Source organism: Triturus cristatus, chromosome 5_1 (genome assembly GCF_964204655.1).
Source record: "Triturus cristatus chromosome 5_1, aTriCri1.1, whole genome shotgun sequence".
NCBI lineage: Eukaryota > Metazoa > Chordata > Amphibia > Caudata > Salamandridae > Triturus > Triturus cristatus.
Window position 1 is genome coordinate 1,018,740,675 of NC_140587.1, and position 22,078 is coordinate 1,018,762,752.

The window sequence follows — 22,078 nt, forward strand, 5'->3', positions numbered from 1 at the left end:
TTCTGTTTCACGTGCCCTGGTCCCGGGGGCCGCTCTGTCTGGCCAGACTAACGTGTCCGTGGGGTTCTCTGGAACTCCGGTGGTGAGCCCCATTTCTAAGCCACTTTCCCTCACTCTGGGACCGGTTACGATAGAATCACCTTTCCTCCTCACCTCCCAGTGTGGGAAGAATCTCCTGGGTATGGATATTTTAAAAAGATTGCATGCCCACATCTATTGCTCCCCCGATGGAGTTTATCTGACCATTCGGAATACCTCTATCCCCTCCGTTCAATGTTTTTCGAAAATGGACTCACTACCTCCTGAGCTTGCACAACTCCCGAAGGATCTTTGGGCCCTGGGGGACACTGACGTAGGATTCCTCCAAATTCCCCCGGTGTCCATCACCCTGAAACAGAATGCCAAATTGCCGAGGATCCCACAGTATAAAATAGCCCCCGCAGGGGAACGCGCTTTATTGGCCATTATTTCTGACTTGATTAGAACAGGGGTGGTGGAGGAAACGGCTTCTAACGTCTGTAACAGTCCCATTCTTCCGATTCTTAAACGAGCCCCCGTACCCCAATCCCCTGATTATGCTGATACCTACCGATTTGTGATTGATTTGCGAGAAATTAACAAGATTGTGGTACCCCAGTATCCGGTGGTACCAGACATTAATTCCATTTTGACCATGATTCCTCCCACTGCCACATTTTTCTCGGTGATTGATTTGAAGAATGCCTTCTTTAGCATTCCCATACATCCGGATAGCAGACATTTGTTCGGTTTCTCATTGGGGGGCCACAGCTTTAGATTCTGTTGCGCCCCCCAGGGGTATACCGAAAGCCCTAGTATCTACAGCCAAGCCCTAAAAAGAGTATTGGATTCCTTACAATTGCCGCCAGGTAATGTCCTATTGCAGTATGTTGACGACCTCCTTGTGGCCTCTGATACAGAACAGGGTTGCCGCGATGCTACGGTTACCCTGCTACGGCACTTGGCCACTCATGGTAACAAGGTGTCGCTCTCTAAATTTCAATATTGTCGACCGGAGGTGACCTATCTCGGTCATCTCCTGTCGAAGGAGGGAAGACGGTTGACTTCTGAGCGCATCGCAACCATAACTAACATGCCTGTTCCTCGCACGCAACGTGATGTCCGCGCTTTGCTTGGTATAACCTCCTACTGTCGCCAATGGATTGCTAACTATTCTCTCTTGACTAAACCTTTCTTGTATCTAACTACGAAGGATGTGCATGAACCCTTACCTTGGACTGATGAATGCCAGACTGCCTTTTCTGCTCTGAAAACTGCTCTTTGCTCTGCTCCTGTGCTTGGCACCCCTGACTACCGGAAACCTTTTGTGCTCTATGTGCATGAGGTGGACGGTTGTTCTCTTTCAGTGTTGACACAGGACTTTGGTGGTAAGCAAAGGCCTTGTGCATATTTCTCGGCGGTTTTGGATAACGTCGCCAGAGCACTTCCCAGTTGTCTGAGGGCTGCAGCGGCAGTGGCTGTAGCGATCAGACAATCGGAAGGGCTAGTCCTGAATACGGATCTGACAGTGATGGTGCCTCATGCTGTGGACGTATTATTAAACAGGACACAGACGCAGCACTTAACTAGTGCGCGTCTTACAGGGTACGAATTGACCCTGTTTGCACCTCATATAACGATCAAACGATGTGTTAACTTGAACCCTGCCACGCTGTTGCCCCTCCCTTCAGGGGATGGTGGACAAGACATACATGATTGTATTTTTCGAACTGAAGAAGAAACCAAGGGCCGGATAGATCTAACTGACACCCCACTATCTGATGCCCAAGGAGAATTGTATGTTGATGGGTCCTGCTTTAGATTACCGGATGGTACGACAGCTGCGGCTTATGCGATCACTACCCTGCAAACGGTAGTCGAGGCAGCCAAGATACCATACCGGTCGGCCCAGGCGGCCGAATTGGTTGCATTATTCAGGGCCTGCGAGTTGGGGAAAGGCTTGAAGCTAAATGTCTACACCGATAGCCAATATGCGTTCGGTGTAGCACATAGCTTCGGGAGGTTATGGGCGGAAAGAGGATTCTTGACATCTCATGGCGAAAAGATAAAGAATGGGCCATTAGTTGACCGATTGCTGGCTGCATTAACGTTGCCTAAAACCCTGGCCATAGTGAAATGTAGCGCACACAAGGTTGTAGTGGATGATGTGGGGAGGGGAAATTCCTTTGCGGATAGGATCGCCAAGGAAACAGCCCAGTCTGACACCACTTCCATGTTTGTAGTGACAAAAATGATAGAGGCAGGGGTTTTTAACAACACCATAGACAGTGTGAAAGAGCTACAAAAGGAGGTGACCCCGGAAGAACTGACATACTGGCAAGAACAGGTGGGGAGGCTTGATGAGAATGGATGTTGGACTGACTTGTCAGAGAGGTGTAGATGGTTACTGCCAAACGCATTTGTAAATGCAGTAGTAGCTATGACACACGGACCTTCACATGTAGGGGTCCAGGGCATCTGTGCCACATTGGATCCTGTCTGGTACAATGTTAATATTCATAAGACAGCTAGGAACTTGGTTCAGCATTGCATGATCTGTCTCCAGCATAATCCTGGGGTTAGCATTCCCGTCTTGGCGGGAAGTTTTGCGCCGCCCACCCTGCCTTTTGAAGTACTTCAAATGGATTACATACAGCTAGAACGTGTTAACAATCTGAAATACGTGTTGGTGGTGATCTGTACTTTTAGTAAATGGGTGGAGGCGTATCCCACAAAGGAAAATACTGCCCTGGCAACCGCGAAAGCTCTGGTAAAGGAGTTTTTCCCTCGATATGGGTTGCCACGGGTGATTTGGAGTGACAACGGGACACATTTTAATGCTGACTTAGTTAGGCATGTATGCAAGGGTCTGTCCATTCAGCAGAAGTTTCACGCAGCCCGACATCCTCAATCAGCGGGCCTAGTTGAGAAATATAATGGGATTCTGAAATTGAAACTGGCTAAACTTCAGGACACGACAGGATTAAAATGGCCTGATCTCCTGCCCCTGGCCCTGTTGTCCGTAAGAACTACTCCCCATTCCCGGAGCGGTATCTCCCCTTATGAGGTAATCTTTGGCAGACCTGCCAACGTGTGGGGAGTACCTCGGCCCAAATCCTTCAGGGACATCGACCATCCTATGTTGACTGATTATCTGTATGCTTTGACTAAAGATCTCCATTCCATTCATCAACAGATATCTGCCGTACTGCAGCCCCTGCCGGAGGGACCCGGACACAGCGTGGAACCTGGACAGTGGGTCTTGGTTCGGAACTATCAACGAAAATCGAGTTTGGATCCGCGCTGGTCCCGACCGTACCAGGTGCTCCTGGCAACGTGAACGGCGGTGAAAGTTGAGGGTAAGCAGCGCTGGATCCATATCTCCCATCTTAAACGAGTTCCTCTCCCATTGCCAAGGGAGCAGCTTGACCAGGAGGAAGGCCTGCCAAACCAGGGCGAACCCAGCACTAGGGAACGACTTTCCCTGGACACCCGCAGAGAAGTTGACGGGCGAGGGGAAAGTGCTGCGAGCCTTCAAGACCCTTTTTGAGACCACTCAATTGCTCCGAGTGAGGCGTCTGGTCAGGAGCCCAGCTCCTCGTCTGATCCCATTGTGCCTGCTTTGTTTGAGAATCCTGACACCCCTGGTCGGGATCGATATCACCTGCGGCCCCGGAAATATGGAATCCCAGGTCTAGCCTTGGCAAGTGAAGTAGGAAGCCTCGGCAAAAACCTGAGGATTGGTAGAACACTGGACTGAACTCGTTGAGAGCATGGAACTTTCAGTAAAGCTCTGTTCAGAACGAAGGTAGAGACATTGGTTGGACTGGTGGGGGCCCAGGTGGAGTTTCCTTTCAACAAGGGTTGCGTCAAGTGTGACCCCAACGCGAGAAGTTTTTCTTTTTCTTTTTCTGAACAATAGGAGTCTGCCTGTGAGGCTCTGTACGGACACAGGAAAGAAGCACCCTCCGGCAGGTCGGACTGCTCGTAGCCCTTTTCCCCGAGATTATATTGGACTTTTAGTGAGAAAATGTACCCTTTTGCTCGTTTTGTCCCTGAAGAAGGGCGGCCCATAGTACCCCGTACCATTCCCCCGCATTTGCCAATGTTCTCCTCATGGAGTTTGCGTGTTAAAATTGTTTTCATTTCTATATTGATTGTATCCTTTGTGCTATGCTTAGGTCTGTTTATATATCTGGAGTTTCGCCATCCTGTGCACACCTTGATAGTGTCTACCCCTGCTCCTAAGGAACATCATTTCCAGACTTTTGCCCCCCATAAGGAGAGACACCGACAGACATATGTACATAATGCTTTCATTGAGATGCTACACCAGACTCATAGTTCCACAAATGTTACTGATTGTTGGGTCTGTGGTCTTCTCCCGTCAGTGATGCATAAGCAAGATTTGTTCATATCAATGCCCTTGTCTTATTTAGGTAGTTGCGAAGCCTGGTTTAAAATGTTATCCATGCTATATGAACACTACGCTATAGATGAACGTCGATTCTCAGAGAAGGATTACGCCTTGATTTTAGCCTATATAGAGACACACCAAGGTTTTACTCCTAATGCTGAGGGGACGGATGGTACCCTTGATCCCACCGCCTGTATGAACGTATACACTGATCATGAGAATGATACCTGGTTGAGGGATGAAGTGTTGGATTTCATTACCTTTAATTTTACTGAGTATTTCAAGTATTTCCAGGAGCGAAATGTCTCAGATGAGAAAATAATTCCGGTCCCGGTATTGAATACGTCCTCCTCCTTCTGTGTGCAGGGTACTGGACATCTATCCGTAGGTTATAGTAGATGTAATTACACTTATAAACTACAGACTTTCAGTAGTCCCCCAACACTCACCCCTCCCAATGTTTATTTCGTGTGCGGTGAAAATGCATACACTTGGCTACCCAGGGGATGGGCGGGCCGATGTTACTTATCTTTTCTTTACCCACCGGTCTACATAGCTCCTTCCGATTATCACAAATCTCATTCCTTAAATCGGCGGAGCCTAAAAGCTGAAGCCGCCAGTAATGATGCCACTGACCAGACTGACACTCCAGCCCAACACTTCGTTGATATCATAAAAGGGGCGTTGCCCATATGGGGACCCATCCTCAACAGTAAAGAAGTTAGGAGGCTATCTAGAGTAGTGGAAGGGGTGGTCAATACTACTGCAGGAATATTAACTAATATTACAGTGGAGCTCCAGGCGACCCGGCTTGTGACCCTCCAAAATCGTCTTGTTTTAGATGTTATCCTAGCTGATCGCGGAGGAGCTTGTAGAGTCATCGGCAGCTCCTGTTGTGTATATATACCTGACTCCGCCCCTTCTGTCCATTTAGCCATTCAGAAACTACATCGGCTAGCTTCAGAAATTCACACCGAGACTGGTACTTGGTCCTTGTCTGGGTGGTTTTGGGATTTGGTGACCACCTGGGGATGGAAGTTATTTATGATTCTTTTAGGAATAGTGGGGTTCATTTTCACCTGCTGCCTTTGTCTACAGTGCGGGCCTGCTTGCTGTGCTTATTGTGCTACTCAAGTTCGCCGATCCATCCCTAGGCCCGAGCCCGTCCAAACCAGAATAGATACTCAGCGGGCTCAGAAGGAGACGCACGACTTAATGCAGATTGATGAGGGTATTTTCGAAGACTGACCTCGTTATTAGCTATGCTGCGCTAAAAGGACCGTTCTGAGGTATTCAAGATATTACAATATGATTAGCGCAGTATATCTAATGATAGTTTACCTCGTTATGGTGTATTAAACGGCTCGAGATCCCCGATTATGTTTAGTACGACAAAAAGGGCCGAGAAACCGAACCGCCTCCATCTTGGATTGCGGCTCTCTCTCTCTCTCTCTTGGGAGTCACGTGGTCTTTTCCGCACACCCTCTGCTTTCCCCTTTCCTTGCATTTAATTAGGAGACAGGCTGAGTTGCTGAGAAGCAAGGTCACATCTGCTAAAAGGGAGTATCAGGCAAATTCCTCTAGGCCTGGGACGAGAAGGGAGTCACCCCTTCGACCTTCTCTGTAAAGATAGTAACCCTTTGTATGTGTAACCGAAACTAGAAATGGGCATGAGCTCATTAGGGGCGCCAGGACTAACTGGTACTTTTCCACATATATGGTTTTGTATGCTGTACTGATAATGTATAAAAGTGTGTTACTGTCAAGGAGCCAGCAGTCTTCCTCGGCGCACCTGATGGGTGAGGATCGACGAGGCTCCTCTATATAGAGTTCTGTGGTGGCTAATAAACGTTTGAACCTTCCACGTTGCCAACTGCTCCTTCTTACCTAATATTGCGGGCCAATGGTAAGTGTGGCCCTTGGAATAATTATTTTGGACACAACACCTTGAATACCAAATGAAAGGACACCACAACAGATATATATATAAAAATAGAATGTATTTATTCTAGTCAAACCCTCAGCACTCTTTATGAGATTCGAGGTAAGTACAACACAGTCTTATTTAAGCATACATTAAGTCACACAGGTAAGTAATACAGTTAGGCCCTAGGGGCCACACAAACCATATACTAAGTCAGTGGTATAAGAACCACTGTCACAAACACAGGATAGGCCTAGGCCTAGGGAATCGCTGGGGCTACACTATACTACCAAAGGTTAGGAAGTGGGAGGCCCACGGGATTCAGGTGCAGAGTGGAAACACTCACGCGTAATGCGTAAAAGTCGATAGAAATGCAAGTTATTAGAAATTAGTAGTTTTAGGACACTTCTGGTATAGCTAGGAAGTCGAGACTCGGAAACTAGACCCTTGGATAGTCAATACCCTAGTAAACACGGGCTGCGGGTGCATAGGTGTGAACTTGCGTCGGGTTTCGTCGTCGACTCCTATGGATGCCTGAAGGAAAGTTGCTGACAGGCAGTCAGTGAAGAGTGTCCGGTGGATCCCAAGGTGGGGATCAAGAAGGAAGGAATCAGCAAACAGAAGGGATAGAGTCTAGGTCACCAGCCAGGAGCCAGGAAGGAACCAGGCGATGTCGTGAAGATGCAGGTGAAGAGGTGAAGCTTGTCGCAGCAGTCACGGGTACCAGGAGGCGTCGCGGACGACCAGGACCAGGAGGTGAGCTGTCCCACGAAAGATCTTGCTGTCGGCGGCGTCGAAGTCGAGTCAGGACCCAACAAGCCTTGGCAAGCGGAACCCACGCAGGATGGAGGACTTGCTTCTGGTGCAGACCAGGAAGGTCTGGGGTGCTTCTCCTTTACAGAGGAGCGGGTGCCAGTCTGGAGGAGCCGGACCAGCAAGTTGGAAACAAAGGTTCGTCGTCGCAGAAGTCACTAGCCAACGGGCCAGCAACCGGACAACACGTCGAGCAACTCAGGTGCAGAAGGGCCCCACGCAGAACACGTGAAGTGTAGGGAGCTGATCTTCGTTGCAGATGGTGCTCGGGATGGGGGCTTCTCAATTCCCCAAGCACAGCCTCGAGGGAGCCTCGGAAGTCGCGCTAGTCAGGTACTAGCCACTTTTCCCAAGTCGCCGGTCCCACGTCCCTCGTCGCCTCCACGGGTCTCAGCTTCGCTGGAGATGTGGATCTGGGTCAGAGGTGTCTGGAAGTCTCGGCGCTGGTCAGTCTCTGCAGTCGTCCCTCGTAGGATCTGTCGCAAAGCAAAGCAGCGGTCGCTGGATGGTGCCTGGTTGCCCAGGGTGGTCACTCCTTGGCCACAAGGGAGATTTCTTCAGTCTTCTTCCTGAGGTCGAATGTCGAAGGTCCAGAGTTTCTGTTCAAGTTGCAGATTCAGTTTAATCTAATTTAGCAGGGCTCAGCTACCTACTGATATACTGGGCTGGGCTGGGCTGGGCTACCTGCAAGGTCCCTCCTATGGGTGGGACCAGGAAGGGGAGTGGTTACACCCCCCTTTCCTTTGTCCAGTTTCGTGCCAGAGGTGGGGCTGGAGTGCCCCAGCGCCGGTTTGAACTGGACTATGCATGGGACACCTTGTGTGCCCCAGGTAGTGTCTCGTTTCATTCAACCCTCCCTGCCCCAATACACTAAATCCTGTCTAGGGTGGAGCTCGCACCTCCCAAGGCAGGAAACCTATTGTCCAAGCCTCCCTCGCTGGAAGGACTCCCAGCAGCAGGTGGTCAGACTTGTGTCTGTGGCAGCAGCATCCATTTTGTGATGCTGGGGCTCTGGTTAACTTTAACCGGGTAAGTAGGTTTCAACATGTCTTCTCCCTCTAGAAGGGAGGAATAATATCCTCATTGCCAGAAATGGTATGGGGGTATTATTCCAAAGTGTTAGACACCTTACACGACATGTTTTGATACAGCCAAACCATAGTTACCATAACCGTTTAAGATTATAAGGCACTTTAAGAGTATATGGTAGGCTATATCATAGAACAGCTATAAGGACATGGTTCCGAAAGCTGCAGACAGGCTCAGCTCATGCTAGAGCACCATCTCACATGTTACCAAGCACTCTGCCTCCAGGATTGTTAAGGCCTGCCATAGGAGTGGCTGATAGGTACACATGTGTCTATATCTAAGGTAGGTATAGGAATACTACACCTAAGCAAGGAGTGATTACACGACCTTGCCTCAGCTGAGTGATCAGCCAGTTGTGTCATAATGGAAGGCCAGGCCAGGGGTGGCATAATACATGCTGCAGCCCCTGGTAGGCCTAGGGAACACCTATGCCCTGGGTACCTAAGGTACACTGTACAGGGGCCAATAAGGTGACCCTAACCAATTGGGTTATGCACCTAAAGTACATAGTATAAATTTAGAGAGAGAACAGCAGGGCTGTGGGTCTGATTGGCAGGCCCACAGCCACATCTAAGTCGAAAACCAGTGAAGCAAAAGCAAAAAGTGGGGGTGAACATAGAAAGCAGACCCTACTCTCCTACAGTCCCCACAGTTCTTAAACCCGGGCATCCCTATGACACCTGGAGTCGATCGACTTGTGAAAAAAGAGAGACAAAAGGCCTAAAAAAACTCAGTCAAATAATGACTGGGAGTACTAGCTCTTCCTAGATCTGCGCTTACTGGCGTAGAAAAAGAAAGAACTGACATCAGCGTGCGTGGGCTCGTCTAAGTAGCTCCAACGACGTCATCCCGGCGCCAATGACGCACACGGAGCCGCACGACGACACCTATCGACGCGCAGGGGTACTGCTGACGAAAACTTTCCGGATCCAGTCTGACACCTGGGGGTAATTCTAAGGTAAGGAATCTATCACTATGTGTTTCTTTCCGATAGCCTCAGCAAAAGCGGCACTAGCCTCCGTCGCCATTCATGGCGGAGAAAGCAGATCATAATTAGGAGATGGGTGTAGACTACTATCTCCACCAAATGTCGCCAGAGAACCTCCTACCTGAGGCTGACCAAGACCAACCAAGTGGTCAACGTCAACAGTGTTTGCAGAGTCTTCTAGCAAAACTGGAGAAATAGCAACATAACCAGCTTCTACCTCAATTTGTAATGGAGAAGGTGCCAGAACTCCAGTGGCTATAAGCTGCATTTACAGTGCCGATCTATGTTGGGGCGTCGTCGTATCGACGTGAACCATAAATGGTGTCTCCGACATTGACCGGCGTCGTGGCAGCCTCGTAACCAATTCATCCAACGCCACCGTCATCACAAACGGAAGCCGCACCGGGCTGTGTCCTGACGTCGTAATGACTCCAGGTATGGAGTCGAGGTCCTCGACCGGTGCAGAGGGCGAACCCGCCGGCGTGCTCCCAATCAGAGTCCCTTCAATCTTTCTGGGGCCCGAAGGTGCACCAGGGGGAGGTGTAGACCCAAAGGAGGACTGCAGAGTAGGAAAATATGCCTGCATCTGGGTCATAGTCACCCCGGCTCCAGGATAAGGAAGGAGGCTCGGGGTTGACTCCTGCGCTACATTCACTGGTAAGGAATGGGAAGAGCCAGCAACAATGTCACGACTTCGTGAGGCCGAACACCTCCATGACCTCGATGCCTTCTGATTGGATTTCCGTGACTTGGAGAAGTGATCCCCAAGGAAACGGCATAGGTACACTGTTCACAGATGCAAAAAGGCATCTAAGTAGGCTAAAAACAGAAGGCCAGAGGAACCGCTTCTATGGATCTGCGTTGCAGCACAGAAAAGAAACTGACATCCGCGCGCCGGAGGGCACTTATATCGCTCCAATGACGTAAAATCCTGAGATTTCATCACCGCGGAGCCGTACAATGACGTTCCCCAGCGCGCAGAGGTACTGCTGAAATTTCCGGATTCAGTCTGGCGCCTGGGAAGAATTAAAAGTTAAGGAATCTGCGGCTAGATGTCTCTAAAAGATACCTCTGTTTTAAGGGGGAGACATCCCTTGCACAGTGGAAGAGAGATGAGAGGGAGCTCCAGACCTACATTCCAGTGGGGCGGAAAGAAAGGAAAAGGGGTGCCCACATAGGCCCAGTACATAATTTCCGCTGCAGAACAGTCTCAGTGCAGAGATCCAAAGTGCCACCTTGTGGCATACAAAGATACTGCTAAAAAAATTCCAGATCCAGTCTTCACGTCTTTCAATACAGAATTATACATACTATAAGATAATCTTTTGCAAATGGAGAGAATCTGCAGTGAACTATAATAGAACATTAAATAGATTACACAATTTAATCCTGCAGAATCATAATAGTAAATGGGCAATGAGGATACAGTGATTGTATTTTGAGATTTAAGTTAACAATATTAAATCAAAGCATACGCTGTATGTATCAGCACAGAAGACAGTACCAATACAATATGGTACAGTACTTTTTCTTCATATATTGAAAATATGCACAGTCCTATACTCACTTTTACAGAGACCTTATTAGACGGTTCTTCTTTAGATTTGCGATAACCACTTTCAACTTTTTCTCCTCTTTTAACTTCTTTAGCCTTCTTCTCAGATTTCTTCTTTATACGGAGTGCCGTGTGCCAAGAGGATGATTTTCTGAAATTTAAAAAAAAGTTAACAAAAGAAATACTGATGCCAGACGTTCTCATTATCAAACATTGATTTCTCCTATGTTAAAAGCATCATAAAATCACAGTCAAATTAAAGCATTAAATTAATAAAATATACTGTATGCAAAATATCTACCTTTTCACACTTAAACTTTACTTGATTACCTCTACATTAACACCGAAAGAGAGGTATATGATAAAAGATTTCTAAATAATATGCCGGACTGAAAGTGATAATGATCCTCCTAGTGCATGTAATGAGTAAAACCTCCCAAAAAGCAGCAAGGTGCTTAATGAAACAGCTGGCTTATCAGCTAGTTATCAGTGGAATAAATAACAAAGTTACTTACCTTTGGTAACAATGTATCTGGTAGAGAAACAGCCTAGCCGCAGATTCCTTAACTTGGAATATCCTCCAAGCATCAGTCTGGATCCGGAGATTTTTCAGCAGTACCTCTGCGCGCCAGGGGACGGCGTCGCATGGCTCCGCCCTGACATCGTTCACGGATATGACGTCAGTGGAGCCATACAAGTCTCCCCGGCGCGCTGACGTCCGTTTTCTACTGTGAAACGTTTCCGCACCACAAGGCGGAGCCACTACTAAAACTGTGAGAGTGTAGGAACAGTGTGCCTAAATCCATAGGCTTCTGCAATGAGAATTAGAAGCCGCACTGAGCGCAGGATCCCATGGATCTGCCAAAAATAAAGTCCCAGTGAAAGAGAGTCAGAGCGTACAAAAAGAGCATGCACAACAGTGAATGCCAAGAATGACATGTTTAGAGATAGAGGTCACCCATGTATAGAGATACAAAACCATGACTACAAGGATATACATGTATGTGGATAGTAGGGATACATAAGCAGACAGTTTGGACCGTGGGAGCCACACCACACATTTACAAAAGCCCATTAAATGTAGCACTGACAGCACACATGCGTCGGCAGAGAGACACTGAACATATCACTAGGTAGTAATACTGCCCAACCATACACAGAGGTACAGTGATTAAAGGATACCGGCAGAAGTCGGGCACACACATAAGGCTCGCTCTCATAAGAAAGAGAGAGAGTGAGCCAGAATCTGGAGCTAAGAAACCCAAGATACTGCAGCAGGAAAAAGAAAGAAAGAAAGAGAACCTATTTTTTTTTTTATTGTAAGAAAGTGAAAGACAAATAGAGCAGCCCGCACAATAGGTACCAACCATAGCAGAACATGACATATGTTAAAACACAGCCAATCACATGCATATATAGTCAGAAATATGTATATATAACCATATACAGGCACTGTAAAAATGACAATGAGCATCCCTGAACAAAGAGACCTCTAAGGATACCATTGGCAGAGGCCATGAGCAGAGGAACCGGAGCCCCAGCCTGGCAATGAGCAGAGGGACCAGAGTCCCCACCTGGGAAGTGTGTGGGAAAAAAGGGGGGGCACAAGACAATGTGCAGCAGCAACACGTCTGGCGTAGAACCAACTGTCGACAAGAAAAAAACAGACAGGGTCTGAGCAATAAGGGAAGACCAAGGACATCAGCACCACTTAACACCAGAGATTGAAGAGTAGACATTACCACAAGGAATAGAACGCAGCCAACGCTGTGACGCAAATTAGACCAGCAGGCACCCAGTGCCTGTGAACACACCCAGAGTGTATCCACATACCGTGCCAGAACTGAAATCGGAATAGAAACTGTTCCGGAAGTTAAACAGAACAACATGCTCACAAGAGACACTAGCTTACAGCCAACTTAGGCAAAAAGGGTGGAAAAACAGCAAAACGCTTGAAAGACAGCCAAAAGACAAGAAAATGAAGACATGCACATGCTGGGACAAGCCAGCCGTGGCGTAAACCCAATAATACTCTGGAGAAGTCTGCATCCTCAGAGGCAGGAGAGAACCATAAAACACAAACATGGAAGCTCCAAAGAGAGCTACACCACCCCTGTGGGTCTTACCAGAGGAGAAGTCTCACAACAGTAGGCGGAGCATGAAGACGCGAAAACTATATCGCGATAAGCCTACAGCATGAACTATACAAAAATTCCAGAGAGGGAAAGAAGATAACAATCCTAAGAGGACCTCGCGGGATCCTCAGTAAGGACCTACACCTTCCAGGAAGAACAGTTCCTGGAACATTTTACACACTCCACCCAGGATGAACACTTCCTGTGGTAAGGAAGAATAGCTATACAATAACCAACGAATACCCCACATATGATATGTCACATCCCTATAAAAAGCAATGGAATACCTCTTGAGACTAGCTCATAGACAGAGGATTCGAAAATAAGGGCAACAACAGCTGTCTAGCTGACCAGACCAGACCATTTGGGAAATAAAAGCTTGAGCCCAGAGACAGAGACCAGAGAAAAGCAGTGACGATACTGTAACCAATGCAAACAAGATCAAAAGTCCGCAACAAAGTACTGGAAGCAACGTAAATCATGGAAAACCAGACATAAGACGTTATACCGCTGAGTCCGCATGACTGTCAAAAAGGTGTGCCCCATCAAAGGGCAAATCTCGAAGACGCTCCTGAAGATAAAACTGCCCTCATGCAGCCAAGCATGGCGACGCAGATCAACTGACCTGGCTATTGCCCGACCCACAGAGTCAGTGGTCTCCATGGCTGACCGAATTGAAAACTGTGCCAGTTCACGACCACCTTGGAGTATCCGAGTCAGGTGAGCCCGAGGGCCTTCCGGAAGAGAGGGAAGGAGGCCTTATCCTCAATGTGCAAAGGAGCAGCAAGAGATGTCACAGGCGGCGAATGATGTTGAGACGGCGTCACAACGACGTCGACGAACGCCTTAGGAGACTCCATCGACCAGCATCGGAACGGCGTCGACGTACGAGTTACTTACCTTCGGTAACGATGTATCTGGTAGAGACGATTTTAGCATCCATGCGCGCCGGGGGCGGGGCGTCATCACGCGACTCTGCCCAGGCGTCGTCCGCGTACGTGACGTCAGCGAGGTCACATAAGACCCGTCCCGGCGCACCTACGTCAGTTTTCTTCGGAGAACTTTTCCGCACCACAACGCGGAACCACCAGATAAAAAACTGTGGAAGCATGGGAACAGTGTGAGAAGAGCAGAAAAATTGGAAAGAAACAGTGACTAACACCACCACCAGACTAGTGCCAACACCGCAGAACCCAAAGGCAGGGAAAGAAGAAGAAGAACAAGCAGAAACCTGTGCAGTCACCCTGCCAGCACATAGACAACCTCCCATCCCTGTGCCCCGGAGGCAAAGAACATGAGTAAAAGTCATGGCACACGTAGTAGACCCCCCCCCCCATCCTGAGCAAGGAATGGGACAACAAACCTCCAAGTCACCCCAACCTGGAGGGCAACCACCCACAAGGGACAAGGGCAAGACAAGGCCAGATGACCCTTAATCAGAGGATAGCAATGGAAGGAAAGGAGGGGAGGGAGGACAGGGATAGAAAGCAATCCCCCCCGAACCTGGAGTAGCCAGAGCAGCAGGGCACCGGAGCGCTGGAACCCCATCCTCCAAAGGACCAAAGGAGGAATGAACCGCACCCAGACGGAGCCACCCGTCAAGAACAAGGAAGGCACTCACAGGAGACACAGCCCCCCACCGGGAGGCGAGTACCGGAGACCAAACCAAGGGTCCTCGCAGAATAGGGGAGGAAGGGCGGGCAGTGAAGGAATCTGCGGCTAGAATCGTCTCTACCAGATACATCGTTACCGAAGGTAAGTAACTCGTACATCTGATAGAGACTACTAGCCGCAGATTCCTTCACGTAGAATAGATACCCTAGCCATACCCCCAGGGAAGAAGGCCGCGCACAAGACCTCAGGAAGCAAAAGCAATCTACCTAAACGCCATGGAGAACAGGCACCCGAAGGCGACCAGAACCCTCTAGCAGAGCGCAAGCTATATGACAGCTACCACTACCACACATAGGGTATGTTAAGTCCCAAGCTATGAGAACCCACTTTGGAAGAACTTCCGCAGCAGAGGAAAAACAAAAGAGCCACGGGGAAAAAAACAGCCCAGCTGTAGGCGTGATAAGCAGCCAATCTCAGGGCCAAGTCCGCGCAACAACTCCTGCAGAGGCCACACACAATAAACACAAGGGACGTCCAAGAAAGGACGTAAACGGCCAGAAAACACACTCCACAGCCAGAACAACCGGCCTAAGAAGGCCCAGAATCAACCCAACTCAGAAGTCACTGAGGAGGGGACAGAGGAGGAGGAGGACGGAGCCCCGCCAAGAGCCTTTGGATGGCGGAGTCGGCCAGGGCATGGAACAACAGGCTGCCATCAAACGGAAGGTCGATGAGTCGCTCCCGAATATTCTCAGGGAATACACCGTCCCAAAGCCAAGCATGGTGACGGAGAGCGACTGAGGAAGCCATGGCCCAGCCCAGCACCTCTGAGATGTCTAGAGCGGAGTGGAGAATAAATGCTGCAAGCTCCCGGCCATTCAATGCATGATGCCGTAAATCCACCTGACCAGACTCCTGGGACGCTGCAGATACCAGAGACTCAGCCGAGTCCCACAAACAGGAGGAGGCCTTAGCCAGCACACACAAAGTGTTAAGGGCCCGCAGGGCCGTGCTGGTCGAGGCGAAAATGTTGCGTCCCCAAGAATCCAGCCAGTAGGCCTCTCGGGATGGCGGAGTCAACAGTGACGGCAGCGAAGGAAAAGCAGTCCGCAAAAAGGGGGCTGGCGGCTGAGGGGTGAAGGGAAAGACACGCCGGGTCACACGGCGCTGGGAGGTGCCGGTGCAGAAGATGCTGAGGCACCGGGTCTTCTGAGGCAGGACGCCTCCAAGCCCCCGTCAAGGAAGAAAGGAGCGAACCTTCAAAGGGAAGTAAGACTTCCCTCCCACCAGAGCCCTGGTGGAGGACCTCCAATAGATGGTCCGCCGGAAAGTGAGCCACCGGGTCACCCATGCGCTGGATGCCCACAGCCGTTGACACTGCGTGAGCGAAGGCCGCACCCGCCTCCGTAGGGCCCTGCGGTGGAGCTCCTCCGTGAGTGTCGGCTGCAAACTAAGGCGGCCGTCCCCGAGGCCAAGCGGGACGGGCAAGGGCCAGACATGGAAGTCCGAAGGAGCCGAAGAATGAGGGACCTGCCGCTCTTCGGACGAACACCTCTGCCTCAGGAAGGGCGGGGAGCCGCCCTTTGATGCCGGTGAGAAAGACACCACACGGCGACCAGTCTCCGGGGAGGACAACACCAATATACAGCCTGCCTCCGGAGAAGAAGGAGCGTCCGAAGACGAATACACGGTACGACTCCTGCGCGGAGCCGTAGAGTCCGCTGCTTGAGGCAGGACGTCGGCACCATCCGGCGTCACCGGACAAGGTACCTCCAAGTCACCCCGCACCGGAGACCGGAGTGGAGCTGGAGCCGCACCGGCTCCAGGGCGGCGCCGGAATGACGCCGACCCCCGCTGAGGCAGCCTCCTGCTTGGGGGAACGAGACGGGCCTGGGGAGTGGCAAGAAGCCCTCCGCCAGCCGCGGCCCAGAATGAGGCGAAGATTTCTCGGCAACCTATGTGGCGGCGCCAGGGACGATTCATCCTTCGACTTGCTCTCCGACGAGGCAGCCGCCTGTGGGGAGGGTTGAGAGGAGCCCGGAGAGGGACGAGGGGTTCTCAATCGGCCTCGACCCGGAGCGGGACGGGGAGGGTCCACCGACCCCTGTGGCTCGGCGCGGTCCAGCTGCTGCCGGCGTCGTAGCGGCATCACCTCGGCCTTAGACAGGACCACCTTGTCAAAGGACCGAGAGGAGCTCCGGGATGCAACCCGACCCCGGGGACCTCCCGCGATACCACAGGGACCCCCGCGAGAGTTTGCAGTGAGGCAGAGACGCTGTGGCCTGAAGGAGGTGCCCAAGAGGAGCCGCACCCCAACAGCACCACATCCTCAAAGCCTGGATCTGAACCAGTCGGCGCCGGGGCCGGAGTCACCGGCGGCACCGCGGAGGGCCCAGCGCAGGGACTCGCCGACGCCCCAGGAGGGGAAGGAGGAGTAGACGCCAGCGATGCCTGCAAAGCCGCTGCGTATGTCTCCATTTGGACTCTCAACGCCCCAACACCGGGAAACGGTGGATAGGACGACACGCGGGGCCGCATCACCCGCGGAGAGCCCACGCCCCCGGAAGGCCAGAAACCAGCCCCCGGGGACAAACTGTAACACTTTCCCACCGGGGAGCGACGCTCAAGTGACATCAGAGAAGGGCGAGGACGACGACCACAGCCGTATCTGAAGCCGTCCGCTGAAGCAGACCGAGGGGAGGACATCGACCTGGACAGACACGCCGAGAGGAGTTTCATCCGGCACTCCCGCCGCGACTTCGGCTTCAACTGTTGGCATGCCGCACAATATGTGGTGCCCTGATCCTCCCCCAAACACCACATACAAAGGAGGTGAGGGTCCGTTGCCGACATAAGACGCCCACAAAACGTGCAAGTTGTGAAGCCCGAAGGCATTCGCACACTGTTCCACCAAAAGGAAATGGAAGAAAAAGGGGCCCTAACAGGCCCGTAGCAAGGATCGGATCCGCGTTGCACGCGGAAAAGGAAAAAACTGACGTAGGCGTGCCGGCTCTTATGTGACCTCGCTGACGTCCCGTACGTGGACGACGCCTGTGCGGAGTCGTGTGATGTCTCCCCACCCCCGGCGCGCAGGGATGCTTTGGCAAAAAGGTTTCCGGATCCAGTCTCACGCCTGGGGATAATTCTACGTGAAGGAATCTGCGGCTAGTAGTCTCTATCAGATTCGACATCCACCGCGATGGTAGACTACGATGCAGAATGGCATCGACTCGGAGACAAGTCCCCTGCTAGAGCCGCATTCGACGTCATCGCAGGGAGCCCGACAGGACTGTGCCCCGACGCTGTATGAGGACTGCGGCTTGATGTCTGACCGGGCCGACTCCCGATGCCGGAGCGACTCTGGAACCGGAGTCAGGGCACTCGATTGGCGGCAAGGGCGAACCTGCTGGCAAGCTCCCAAACTGAGTCCCTAACCCCTCTGTAGGGCCCGAAGGTGCGCCAGGGAGAGGGGGTGACCCAAAGATGGCCTGCAGAGCCCAATAATAGTCTTCCATCTGGGTCCTAGTTGCCCCAACACCAGGAAATGGTGGGTAGGCGGGGGTTGACTGCTGAGGGGCTGTGTCCGATGAAGACCAGGAGCAGCTGGCACCAATGTCACGATTACCTGACGCTGACGACCTCCGTGAGTTCTTCCTGTGCTTACCTGGGGAAGTTGAGCGACGTCCGCGGTAAAGACTCCATGACCTGCCCCGAACAGGAGCCTCCGCTTGAGATGGAGACCGGCGACGCTTGGACTCCGAAAGGGACATCCGGGCGGTCAACAACTTCATCCAACTTTCCCGCAGGGAGACTTCGGCTTTAGGTGCGACGGGTGTCGCACTCTTCGGCGCCGTGGTGCTTGCCCAAGCACCACATACAGATCGCTTGCGGATCCGTCGCCACCATTTGCCATGTACAGGTCTCACTTGCTTTGAAGCCTTAAGGCATCACACACTGTTCTCGGACGCGAAAAGGCGTCAGTAAGGCCTAAAAAACAAAACAGGCCAGAGGAACCGCTGTAGGAGAGTAGGGTCTGCTTCGTATGGTCACCCCCACTTTTTGCTTTTGCTTCACTGGTTTTCGACTTAGATGTGGCTGTGGGCCTGCTAATCAGACCCACAGCCCAGCTGTTCTCTCTCTAAATTCATACTATGTACTTTAGGTACATAACCCAATTGGTAAGGATCACCCTCTAGGGCCCTGTACAGTGTACCTTAGGTACCCAGGGCATACGTGTACCCTAGGCCTACCAGGGGCTGCAGCATGTATTATGCCACCCCTGGCTGACCTTCCATCATGACACAACTGGCTGATCACTCAGCTGGGGCAAGGTCGTGTAAACACCCCTTGCTTAGGTATAGTATTCCTATACCTGCCTTATATATAGACACATGGGTACCTTTCAGTCACTCCTATGGCAGGCCTTAACAATCCTGAAGGCAGAGTGCTTGGTAACATGTGAGATGGTGCTCTAGCATGAGCTGAGCCTGTCTGCAGCTTTCGGAACCATGTCCTTATAGCTGTTCTATGATATCGCCTACCATATACTCTTAAAGTGCCTTATAATCCTCGCGGTTATGGTAACTATGGTTTGGCTTTATCAAAACATGTCGTGTAAGGTGTCTAACACTTTGGAATACTACCCCCACACCATTTCTGGCGATGAGGATAGTATTCCCCCCTTCTAGAGGGAGAAGACATGTTGAAGACCTACTACCCGGTTAAAGTTAACCAGAGCCCCAGCATCACAAAATGGATGCTGCTGCCACAGACACAAGTCTGACCTCCTGCTGCTGGGAGTCCTTCCAGCGAGGGAGGCTTGGACAATAGGCTTCCTGCCTTGGGAGGTGCTAGCACCACCCTAGACAGGACTTAGTGTATTGGGGCAGGGAGGGATGAAAGAAACGAGACACTGCCTGGGGCACACAAGGTGTCCCATGCATAGTCCGGTTCAAACCGGTGCTGGGGAACTCCAGCCCCAGTCCTGGCGCGAAACTGGACAAAGGGAAGGGGGTGTAACCACCCCCCTCCCTGGTCCCACCCATAGGAGGGACCTAGCAGGTAACCCAGCCCCCCAGATTAGTATAAGAGTGGGAGCTGAGTCCCTAGGAATTTGGATTATCCTGAAAAACTGCAACTTGAACAGAAACTCTGGACCTTCGACATTCGACTACGGAAGAAGACTGAAGAATCTCCCTTGTGGCCAAGGAGTGGCCACCCTGTGCAAACAGGCACCATCAAGCGACCTGCCGTTTGCTTTGCCCAAGTTCTACGAGGAACCAACTGCAGAGCCCGACCAGCGCCTTGACTTCCAGACTTCTCCGACCCTTATCCACATCCACAGCAAAGCTGAGATCCGTGGAGGCGACGAGAGACGTGGGACCGGCTACCTGGGAAAATTGGCTACTAGCTTCCAGCGCAGCTTCTGAGGCATCCTCGAAGTTATGCTCTGGGGATTGAGAAGCCCCAACCCCGAGCACCATCTGCACCGAAGATCAGCCCTCCACACTCCACGAGTTCTGCGTGTGGCCCTTCTGCATTTTCCTGCTCGACGCGTCTGTCCGGTTGCTTGCCCGTTGGCTAGTAGCCTTTGTGACGACGAACCCTTAACTTTCCACCGCTGGTTTGGCTCCTCCAGACTGGCCCTTGCTTCCCTGTGAAAGAGAAGCACCTCAGGCCTTCCTGGTCTGCAACAGAAGCAAATCCTTCATCCTGCGTGGGGTGCGCTTGCCAAGGTTTGTTGAGTCCGAACTCGACATCGACGCCGCCAACAGCAAGAGCCCTCATGGGACAGCTCGCCTCCTGGTTCTGGTCGTCCTCGACACCTCCTGGTACCCGTGGCTGCTGCGACAAGCTTCACCTCTTCACCTGCATCTTCACGACATCGCCTGGTTCCTTCCCGGCTCCTGGCTGGTGACCTAGACTCTGTCCCCTCTGCTTGCAGGTACCCTCCTTCTTGATTCCAACCTTGGAATCCACCGGACACTCTTCACTGACTGCCTGTCAGCACCTTTTCTTCAGGCATCCATAGGAGTCGACGACGAAACCCGACGCAAGTTCACACCTATGCACCCGCAGCCCGTGGGCTAGGTAAACTGAGTAATCCGGTGCTCACAAGGGTATTGACTATCCTAGGGTCTAGTTTCCAAGTCTCTAACTCCTAGCTCTTTCCGAAGTGTCCTAAAACTCTTTATTTCTAAACATCACTATTTCTATCGACTTTAACGTATTACGCGTGAGTGTTTCCACTCTGCACCTGAATCCCGTGGGCCTCCCACTGCCTAGTAACTGGTAGTATAGTGTAGCCCCAGCGATTCCCTATGCCTAGGCCTAACCTGTGTTCGTGACAGTGGTTCTTATACCACTTACTTAGTATATGGTTTGCGTGGCCCCTAGGGCCTAACTGTATTACTTACCTGTGTGACTTAATGTATGCTTAAATAAGACTGTGTTGTACTTACCTCGAATCTCATAAAGAGTGCTGAGGGTATTTTGACTAGAATAAATACATTCTATTTTTATATATCTGTTGTGGTGTCCTTTCATTTGGTATTCAAGGGATTGAAAATGGTATAACAGCTGGCGTCACATGCCATACAGAGTTTAGCCTAAGACTGCTCTTGTCCATGCTACCAGTAGGATAGCTGGTCTATAAGGTTGACTTTACAACCAATCACCATAAGGGTTGTTTGGACTGATACAAGGTGTACACTTTTACTAGTGACATCATATATCAGGCCAACTTCTCACAGTCCGTTTGTGCACCGCCCGACCTCTTTTGGCGCCCACGTAGCCAACAAAGAGCTGATCATCCACCCGGAACTGCTGTGTACGCTGCAGATAGAATGCAAGCACACGTTTTGGGTCGAGACGGTGGAGCCGCTCCTATTCCCTTGAAGGATGCGGAGGTGGAAAAAAGGTGGGCAAAGTGATGGTCTGCCCGATGTGGAAGGGCGTGACAACCTTTGGCAAGAAAGAAGGAAGTGTCCTCAGAACCACCTTCTCCGGATCAACAGAAAGGAAAGGAGGTTTGGAAGAAAGAGCCTGGAGCTCACTCACTCTCCTAGCAGAGGTGATAGCTACCAGGACAGCCGTCTTGAGAGTAAGAAAACATAAGGGACAGTTATGAAGGGGCTCAAAGGAAGCGCACATCAGAAAAGTCAAGACAAGATTCAAGTCCCACTGAGGCATTATTAAGGGCACAGGTGGGAACGTATGCGTAATGCCCTTAAGAAAATGGTTAACAACCGGGAACTTAAAAAGAGAAGGCTGATCTGGAAGCCGTAGAAAGGCAGAGATGGCGATGGATAACCTTTAACAGTGACCAGTGCAGAGCCCTGCTGGGCCAAAGAGAGAAGGAACAGAAGAACCTCAGAAAGAGGGGCAGAAAGGGGATCCACAGTCTTAACTGTGCACCATGCCACAAATCTGCTCCACCTACAGGTGTTCACCGTTTTAGTGGAGGGACGCCTGGCTGCCAGGATGAAATCACAGACTTCGGGAGGAAGATCAAAAGGTATCAACT

The 22,078-nt window shown here is 51.0% G+C and overlaps 1 protein-coding gene across 2 annotated transcripts in view; it reads right to left on the reverse strand.

The window, feature by feature from the left end:
- The window catches only part of TRIO (trio Rho guanine nucleotide exchange factor), a 4,621,980-nt gene that overhangs the window by 521,790 nt on the left and 4,078,112 nt on the right, over positions 1-22,078 (reverse strand). For both annotated transcript variants that reach the window (XM_085606120.1, XM_085606121.1), the window contains exon 50: positions 10,817-10,955. In XM_085606120.1, coding sequence (XP_085462246.1) covers positions 10,817-10,955 — 139 coding nt within the window. The remainder of the gene's footprint in view (positions 1-10,816; positions 10,956-22,078) is intronic.